At 36.0% G+C, this 9,582-nt stretch overlaps 1 protein-coding gene across 4 annotated transcripts in view; it reads left to right on the top strand.

Moving 5' to 3' along the window:
* Positions 1-8,276, top strand: part of LOC108736357 (putative vitellogenin receptor) — a 24,534-nt gene extending 16,258 nt beyond the window's left edge. For 3 of the 4 annotated variants that reach the window (XM_018468754.1, XM_018468753.1, XM_018468752.1), the window contains 3 exons: positions 4,667-4,828; positions 6,345-6,625; positions 8,013-8,276. In XM_018468754.1, the coding sequence (XP_018324256.1) occupies positions 4,667-4,828; positions 6,345-6,625; positions 8,013-8,174 (605 nt within the window). In that variant the 3' untranslated portion in view covers positions 8,175-8,276. The remainder of the gene's footprint in view (positions 1-4,666; positions 4,829-6,344; positions 6,626-8,012) is intronic. The other variant, XM_018468755.1, reaches the window with a different exon arrangement.
* The last annotated feature ends 1,306 nt before the right edge of the window (positions 8,277-9,582 follow it).

Genomic DNA, 9,582 nt, shown 5'->3' with positions numbered 1-9,582 from the left:
ACCGGCCGGGAGGCCGGTTTGTATTGTCTAATGACAAAAACACTGTGAATGTTGTATATAAAGGCATTCTGTAGTATATTTAGTATGTTCAGGGGGTATCTTTTGAAGATTTCCCCTTTTCGATAATAATCTAAACAAAACAAAAATATATTTAGTATCAGCATTGCACCCGTGCGAAGCTGGGGCGGGTCACTAGTATTATATAATATGATGAATGCAAGTTGTTCACATTGACCTTTGAAGGTATTATAAGCTTAAAAAGGGGACAAAGAGACATTCTATGGATGCCTTTTAATTCTTTAACCGAAGAGTCTTCACGGACAACTAATTTAAGTTTCAGCTGTTTATTTTACAAGATTATACTTCACGTATTAGGCCGGGAACTGTTGACAAGTGTGGTTCCTGATTTTTAACGCTTGACCCTTTGGGGGTTGATAATTTACCCCTTGATAACAAAGATATGAAGGTTCTTGTTCGATGCACGTTTTCCGGTCATAGTGAGAATTAACATTTTATTTTTAGAATAAATTGTGCTTTCTTGTGGCATTGTATTGTATGCTTTTGTAATATAAGATAGTTAGAGGTGATTGAATGTCTAGCATTGAAGCCCAAAGGGCTCTAAGAATCAAGTGAATGGGTAAATTATTAACCCCTAAAAAGTCATGCGTTATAAAATCGGAGAACCAAATCTGTCACTAGCTCCCTCGCGGTCTTCAAAAAAAGAAGGTCCAATGATGCGTTCACCAGACATTGCAGCCCACGCAATAACTTTTAGACAATGTAGTGGTTGTTCACGTTTATGTCTTGACTATTCTTTGGCCCAGTAGCCTGTTTGTTTATGTGCCCATTTAGGTGATAGTTCGCTTCGTCACTAAACACAGTGTTTTCAAACGTTGGAAAGCATTCGAGCATTTCATTTGCAAAATTCAGTCGGAGAGGATAATTGATAATGTTAGTGTTTGAACTAACTGATTTTTGTAGACTGTAAGATGTAAATCTTGCTTCAAAATCTTCTGTAACGACGATTTTTTAATGTCAAGTTCTTGACTGCGTTTGCGAACTGATTGAGACGGATTTTCACGCATTACACTCTTATTTCTTCAATCGTTTTTTGGGTTCGACAGAGCGCGAGTGACTTGGATTGTGAATTTTTGCAATCAGACCGGTATTTTCGAACATTCGAATCCATTTTCTGATGGTATCGTCCTTCGGTGCATTCCGTACATTCAATTTTGCCCGATATAATCGTTGAGTTATGATCATTGGATCACCATTGCGATAATAGGCGCGTACGCAAAAAGCACGATGGTCTCCCGGGTACACTTCCATGGTCATTAAATCTCTAAAAATTAGTGAAACAGCCCATCCCTATAGCACCCCTCCCCACAGATAATCTTTCATTCTCTTCTGTCTTCACTTCGTCTGTCTCATCTTTCTCGTCCGTACCACCTCCCACCCATTCCCACGATTCCTGAAAGTAGACTGAAGAGTGTCTTCCGTCCTATCTTTAGGCGTAGTCCGGAGGGACTGAAACACCCAAAAGCTTTTTTGTTTATTTCTTGAATTAGGCACAGGTAATAGACAATTAGACGTATTCTGTGGTTAAAAGTGGTCAACCTAGAGAATTTTCATATTATGACCAGTGTTCTCAAAGATGTTTGGAGTGTTCTATGTATAATATTTGAAATTTTCCCAGTTTGGTTGATAAGGGTGTGAGGGTCGACTAGTGATCAACAAATACAATTTTAGAATAAGTGAGAATGCACAATGCACTACAATGTCCTTAAGTGTTTCAAGCTTTCACCTGAACTAGAATGTTCTCCAATGTTCAGTATTGTACTCCGGTAGAATGTTACAGAGTAAACAACGGAAGAATAGGAACATTGATGAAAACCTAATTTAGCTATCTAAAGAAGTTCAAATAAAGCCAACGATACGTTTATCATCGTCAGTCCTAAGACTGGTTGAACACGCACCTCCACTCTTTCCTATTCTGAGTTAATCTTCGCATTTCCCTATAACTAGAAAAACCCACATCCTTAACTATTTCCGAACAGTAATCTAATCTAGGTCTACCTCTAGCCCCCCTAACTTCCGTTTCTGTCTCTAATACGTCTCTCGCCTATTTCTTATTGACTTCCATATAGTCTTCTGTTCTCCTATTCTTTCTAATATGTCTTCCTTTTTTAACCTTCTCTATCTATGGTATCCTCGTTATTCGCCTGTAACACCACATTTCGAATGCTTCTAACCTTTTCTTTTCCGCCGCGTTCACTGATATGTTTCGCACCCATACAGCGCCGCGCTCCAAACACACTTTTAACAACCTTTTTCGAATTTCTAAATTAACCGTTCGCGAACAATTTCTAACGTGTTTTGTCCATTCCTTACAATTTCCTCTTGTTCATTTGAATTATAGACGGGATTAATATCGATGAAATGTACTATTTTTTTTTTTAATTTTTTGTACCAGGTACCGCTGTTTGTAACGGCGACAGTGGTGGTGGCCTGGTATTCCCAAAAATAAACGATAAAGAGAAATGGGTCCTTCAAGGCATAGTAAGCGTTAGTCCGAGACGTCGTGGAACATCCTTTTGCGATCCACAATACTACACCGTGTTTACAAAGGTTGGCATGTATATTGATTGGATTAGTGATGTACTTAAAAAGATACCAATTGATGTGCACCCGAATGATAACGTTATTGATAAGAATGCCTTATAAAATTCCATATGTAGGCCTGATACCAATTATCATGTTATTGCAAACAAAAAGCGTCGTGTTATTGAATACGTAAGGTATTAATGTACATGAATTGAAATAATAAAGTTATTTAGCATTTACTGAAAGTTTTGGTATCTTATAGGAATTTTAGATTTGTTAGCTGTAGTTGACTCATAGGTATTACGTTGTAATTTTAATATTATTATTTTAAAATTGTTGGTAACTGCGAGCTTTAGTTCAAAAGCTCTCCGTACCATGCTCGTCGATTGCGCCAGCAGTCGCTAAGTCCTGCCTCTACTGATCAACAAACTGGAAAATTCCGCAGTTGTTTAATGTTTTCCAGCGTTAACGTGTTTTCTTGAAATCGTTTTCGAAAAATTGCAACTTTTGGCGGTCCGGGTAGCAAAATATTTAGCGAAATCGAAAGCGAAAAATTTTATAACTTTTAATTTTATTGTCCAGGTTTTATTTAAAAACTGCACAACTGAGTGCATTTAAGTGAGTTTTGATAGTAAACATTTGTAACAATTATAGCATTTTTTTAGTTTTAAAATAAAATGAAAGTACTAGATATTTTAGATTTTTGCCAACTGTATTTCTGTTTTTATTATTTATTACATAAACATTTGCCTGGACACTTTCTTTAACAGTTGGAAAGAAATTATTGCAATATTTTGTTATTAGCAATAATTAATGAAAGCAACGCGTGAGTTTTGTACATAAGAAGTAATTTTTGCAATTATTTTCTTAATTTGACTTTAAGAAATGTTTCATTGTTTCGATGATAAACCCATTTCAGATAATCATTGCTTTTTTGATGTTTAAAAAAATACATAATATGTTGTACAGGCAGCGTATAAAATGTAAAAAGTATGGGAGTGTTTATCGATTTATAACATGCTCAGTTCGACCTTTCAATGGCAGTTTTCCCACAATTTAGCGGATAATTCGTTACTTATCTATGGTTTGCCCAGTTGTCAATTTTTGAGTTTGCTATGGTTTTGTTCACCTACTAAATATCTCTCATCTATAGTCATCTATATATGATCTATGGTTTGCTTTAGTATANTCAGCAAGTAGATATCCATATATTTAAATGGACCTTGTTGGAGCATACGTAATCCTAAAATGTAGCATCGTACTACAGATGGCGTTTACCGCGCCATTTGTGGTATTTTCTAAAACGCGTTGTTAAGACAGCAGGTAAAAGTTGATCTGTGTTCTGTCGCAGCTGCCTGCGACGCGCTGATGAGATCCAAATAGATCGAAATCGCGATCCGCGTCCGGCAGTTTCGACAGAATACAGACCACTTGGAATTATTTTATACTACACATAATGTTTAGATTACTTAAATTAAATAAGTTCATTACAGACAGTACTAAGTAAACGTCCGAACACAAAAGAAAGAAGAAATGTATGTTACGTAAGCATTAGTAATTGTAATTTTATTATGCCAAATTTCTACACTACTCTTGAGGTATTGAAAGGTGAGTCACTTTTTTGCGAGAGGTGGTAAGCCAAATTGCCCAACAATTTTCTCTTGAAAACGGTGAACTTTTGACATAAAAACATTTGCTTACTTTTCATGTTTTTTATAGTGCCTATCACCTCCTACAAACGCGGCACTTATTTCTATTACATCCTGTAGTTTTAATTTTAAATTGATGTGTAACCATTACATATGCTATGATGGTGGTACGGTCTTGTATGCGGTGGTCGCCATAAGTCAATGTTTATAAGCGAAACTTTGGGATATTGTTAAGGAAATACACAATTTCAGTGATTTTTCTCTACATTATTGATCAGGGAGGTAATCGAAATTATTAAAAAAAATTGTGCGAAAAAAGTGGGTGAAACAAGTGTCTGCGTGGGCCAAAAATAGCCATTATTAGTCACTCTCTTTTGAAAAGACAATTATAGAAAGTTCTCACAATATTTTAGAATGCGGCACTAGGAAACCAGAAGCAACGGCGCTTATAATAAATGGTAGTGTATCAAAAATAGGTAGGTGGCCATGGCACGCCACTCTGTATATCCTAGAAGGGGGAGACTGGACTTATTCGTGCGGGGGAAGTTTAATACACGAACGTGCTGTTTTAACTGGTAAGAACGAAATTCAGTATATATTTAAATAATAACAAGTTCTTCCCCCCTATCAGTCACTGTGAGCTCAAAACTGTTAGCACCATTGCTTTGATTAGCACCCTTGCTTTGAGCGGTCGAAATTCACTTTTGTGAACAATTTGTTTTAATATCACTTTCCTTGTGTTAAAAATTGTTTGAAAAATTAAATTTAAACTGTAGGGATAAATATAGAGGGGCAAAAAATTAGTATGCTTAGATTTTCAGCTGATATAGCAATATTAGCATCTAGCAAGGAGGAGTTAGAGATAGCTTTTAATAAAATGGAAGCGATATTGAGAAAACAATATTGTATGAAAATAAATAAAAGTACCTAAAACAAAAACACCGGTATGCAAGGGAAGAAAATGTATGCAAAAGGCGAATATAAAGATAGGAGACAAAAAATTAGAAGTACCTGATTTTCGGTATTTCGAAAGTCAGATAGGTCAGGCCGGAAGGAGTAATAAGGATATAAAGCAGAGGATAGCGCAGGGTCGAGTCGCCTTCAATAAAAAGATGTTACTTCTATGCTCGCGAACGGTTAATTTAGAAATTCTAAAAAGACCGTGAAAGGTATATATTTGATGCGTGGCGCTGTACAGGTGCGAAACGTGAACAGTGGGCGAGGCAGAAAATAATAGGTTAGAAGCGTTCGAAATGTGGTGTTATAGGCGACTGATGCGGACCGTCGATAGAGAAGGTTAGAAATGTAGAGTTATTAGTAGTGGATAGAGAAGGTTAGAAATGAAGAGGTATTAGAAAGAATAGGAGAATGGAGGAATGGAAGTCAATAAGAAATAGGCGAGATAAGTTGGTAGGACACCTGAGGCATGAACGGCTAGTTAGAGACATATTAGAAACAGAAACTAGATTTAAGAGGAGTAGAGGTAGATCTAGACTAGATTACTGTTCGCAAATGGTTAAGATATGGGTTGTTCTAGTTTTAAGGAAATGCGAAGATTAGCTCAGGATAGGAAAGAGTGGAGGTGCGTGTCCAACCAGGTTTAGGATTGATGATGAATGTAAAGGGTTTCAAGCCCGTTCAGTGTGCTTGAAGCGGCTTCAAATTAGTTAGGGATTTATATTTGTTTGCTATTGTAACTGGTAATTCGAAGTCCTTGGATTTTAAAATGTAATTGGAGCTTCAAGGGTTCAAGCACTTTCAGTAAGGGCTGTGTTTGATAATATTATTAAATTATATACCTACATATTATATCTCTAATAAGGCTCATCTTTACGCTATGCTTACGGTCACTGTAAATAAGACGCCATTTTATCCATTTAACATTCATTGTGACTATTTACCATAACACCATGAGTTCTTCTTGCTGTATTTCAGTGTATACCTTGCAATTATTTCAAATAAACTGTCTTATATAAAAAGAAACATAAGTTTTGAACTCTTCTACATTTTAGTAAATTATGCGCCTTCTAACGTTATTTTCATGGTGTTGAAAATTAGTATTGTATTATCGAGTTGAAATTGTGGTTTTAGCTGGCCACTGCGCCTGGCAGATGGAGCCACACACTATTAAAGTTGCGTTGGGGAAGTATTTCAGCGATTATAAGATGAAACAGGACTTTACGGTATTTGCAGAGATTGATAAAATTATCACGCAGCCCCTGTATCAGGATTTGAATGGAAATTTTGGATCTGATATAGCGATTCTGATACTGAAAGTTGCAATTCAATATTCCGATTTCATTAAACCAATTTGTTTGGATTGGAATTTGTATGACATTACTGAACATCTGACGGAAAACAGTATAGGAACTGTAAGTTAAAAAAGCATTTTAGTAGTGTTTAATTTAATAGTGGTGAACAGGATCTGCAAGACTTTTGATAGGACACGATTTGTGGCTTTATGATGTCGTTAGTACCCTAAAAATTCAAAACACTGAAACATGATGAATTGAAGAGTTTACACATTTTAGTTTTCAGTTTGAAATTGAGATATACGTCTGATAGCTTCGATAAATTTCTTACCGAAAGCTTGAACTGTTACTATGTAATAAAGTTCTACGTATACAGGGTGTTTATAACATGTGACTAACTTTGGAGAGCGTTAACTAAATGCAACAAGGAAACTCACGATGAGTTCTGTCGCATAGTGTTCGTAATTTCCAAAATAATATTTTTCATTTTTCCGGAATTAGGTATGCGTAATTTTCAAAACGCAAAAAAATTTGTAAGAAAATTAGACGAAGTTGCAATCCGAAACCGGCCCTGGGCGTGAATATGCAACGAACCTATAGAGAAATTGAGATAACAATCAAGCAATTGCATCAACGAAAAATGTGAACAGTGACGGTTGTGAAACGAATAATAAAGTAAATATCAACAGGAACACAAAATAAAAAAGAAATACTTAAATGCGACGTTGTAATGTAGTATTTCCTTACGTGAATCTCCCTGGGCCGGACTGATCTTTGACTGTACTTTTAAATACGTTCTTCTCGAAAACGGTGGACTTTCGGACCACTAAACATTGAGTTAATTTTCATGTTAACGAGGCAAAATTATGGAGTTAACGGATTATTGAGACATTTACTTCGTATGGTGAGTAAAGCAGCATGATTAAGGGATAAAAAATTCGTAAGAAAACTAGACGGAGTCAGTTGCAATCGGAAGCCGGCCCTGAGCGTGAATAGGCAACGTATAGAGAAATTGCGATAACAATCAAGCAAATACATCGACGAAAAATGTAAACAGTAACGGTTGTGGAACGAATAATAAAGTAAATATAAACAAGAACACAAAATACAAAAGAAATACTTGAATGCGATGTTGTAATGTAGTATTTCTTTACGTGAATCTACCAGGGCCGGACTGGTCTTTGACTGTATTCTCAAATTCGTTTTTCTCGAAAACGGTGGACTTTCGCACCACTAAATATTTAGTTAATTTTATTGTTTTATAGTGCACTTTCACCTCCTGCAGGCTTGTTACATATTTTAGAAACGTCCTGTATAAGTCGAACTAATAAAAATTGCCATTTGCCCCGATTGAATGTGTGGTGTCCCCTTCAAATAAAGTTCTATATAACTTTCTATACAATTTTCGTCTCTGTCGGATATTTACGCATCTACTATTTGTGAATTGCGAATCGATATCTAATTTCGTTTAGAAAATTAAATTAATAAACTTGTGCATGATTTGTAGGTGGTTGGAATGGGGATAACAGAAGACGATAAGTTCAGTTTACAATTACGAGAAGTGAAAATACCTGTAGTTAGTGCGAAAAAATGTATTAACGTTCAAAGCCGTGATTTTAAAAAGTTTATTACTTATACATCGTTCTGTGCTGGCTGGAATAATGGTTAGTACAACAAAAAAAGTTAAAAACTTTAAACTGTATGTTATAAGATACCACAAATGGCGCGGTAAACGCCATCTGTAGTACGATGCTACATTTTAGGATTACGTATGCATCAACAAGGTCCATTTAAATATATGTACTTGCTGAAACGAATCCCGGCGTAGCTAACCTCAAGGTGATAGGCACGTTACCATAATCGAATAAAATAATTCGAAGTGGTCTGTAGTCTGTCGAAACTGTCAGACGCGGATCGCGATTTCGATCTTTTTGGATCTCATCAGCGCATCGCAGGCAGCTCGACAGAAAACACACCAACTTTTACCTGCTGTCTTAACAGCGCGTTTTAGAAAATACCAGAAATGGCGCGGTAAACGTCATTTGTAGTACGATTATTCGATTATGGTAACGTGCCTATCACGTTGAGGTTAGCTACGCCAGGATTCGTTTCAGCAAGTAAATATCCATATATTTAAATGGACCTTGTTGGAGCATACGTAATCCTAAAATGTAGCATCGTGCTACAGATGGCGTCTACTGCGCCATTTGTGGTATTTTCTAAAACGCACTGTTAAGACACCAGGTAAAAGTTGGTCTGTGTTCTGTCGGGACTGTCTGCGACGCGCTGATGAGATCCAAAAAAATCGAAATCCTGATCCGCGTCTGGCAGTTTTGACAGAATACAAATCACTTCGAATTATTTTAGTTGTATGTTATAAAACAATCGAATTAGTTCAGGCGGTATTTTCATGAAAACGCCTATGTTTGGATAAAGAGGGTAGTATGCTAGATTTTTGTTGGAATCACTTCCAAAAGTCATGTGTTGTAAGTGCTAAGACTATTGAACTCCTTGGCAAAAAAACAGCCTTGATATCCTTATATTTTTATTGTAAATTGAGTTCATGTTTGCGCTGTTATAACTCCAGTTCAAATAAGCGTATCACAATAAGTTTTTTTAAGAAAGAAACGTCTTTTCGAGTAATTTCAAAATGTGTTTCGAGAATTAAAGTTGGTCCAGTGTTAGCGAAGTTATCACATTGGTTTATAACTTAAAAAAATTGCCAGATTTTTGAACAATTCCCTAGGCTATCCAAATCATCGGTTTGCAATTTGGTAAAATGGGTTTGAAAATATAAGGGCCCCTCTGCATGTCAAAAATTTGCACACCTTAAAATACTTTTATTTGGCCTTAACAACAATTTGAAAATTTGCATTCTTTTTTACGCAGCATAAATTGTTATTATTATTATGCAATAGTTATACATTTGATCTTGACAAAATTTAGTTTGACTATTTACCATATCAAAAAGTTTTCTTTAGGCAAGTAAAGGTGTATTTAGAAGCGTTCGAAATGTGGTGTTATAGGCGGATGATGAGGATATCGTGGGTAGAAAAGGTTAGAAATGAAAAGGTATT

Source organism: Agrilus planipennis, unplaced genomic scaffold, assembly GCF_000699045.2.
Source record: "Agrilus planipennis isolate EAB-ADULT unplaced genomic scaffold, Apla_2.0 scaffold64, whole genome shotgun sequence".
NCBI classification, from domain to species: Eukaryota; Metazoa; Arthropoda; class Insecta; order Coleoptera; family Buprestidae; genus Agrilus; species Agrilus planipennis.
Note: the sequence above shows the minus strand (reverse complement) of the source record. Positions and strands in the feature narration are given on the sequence as shown.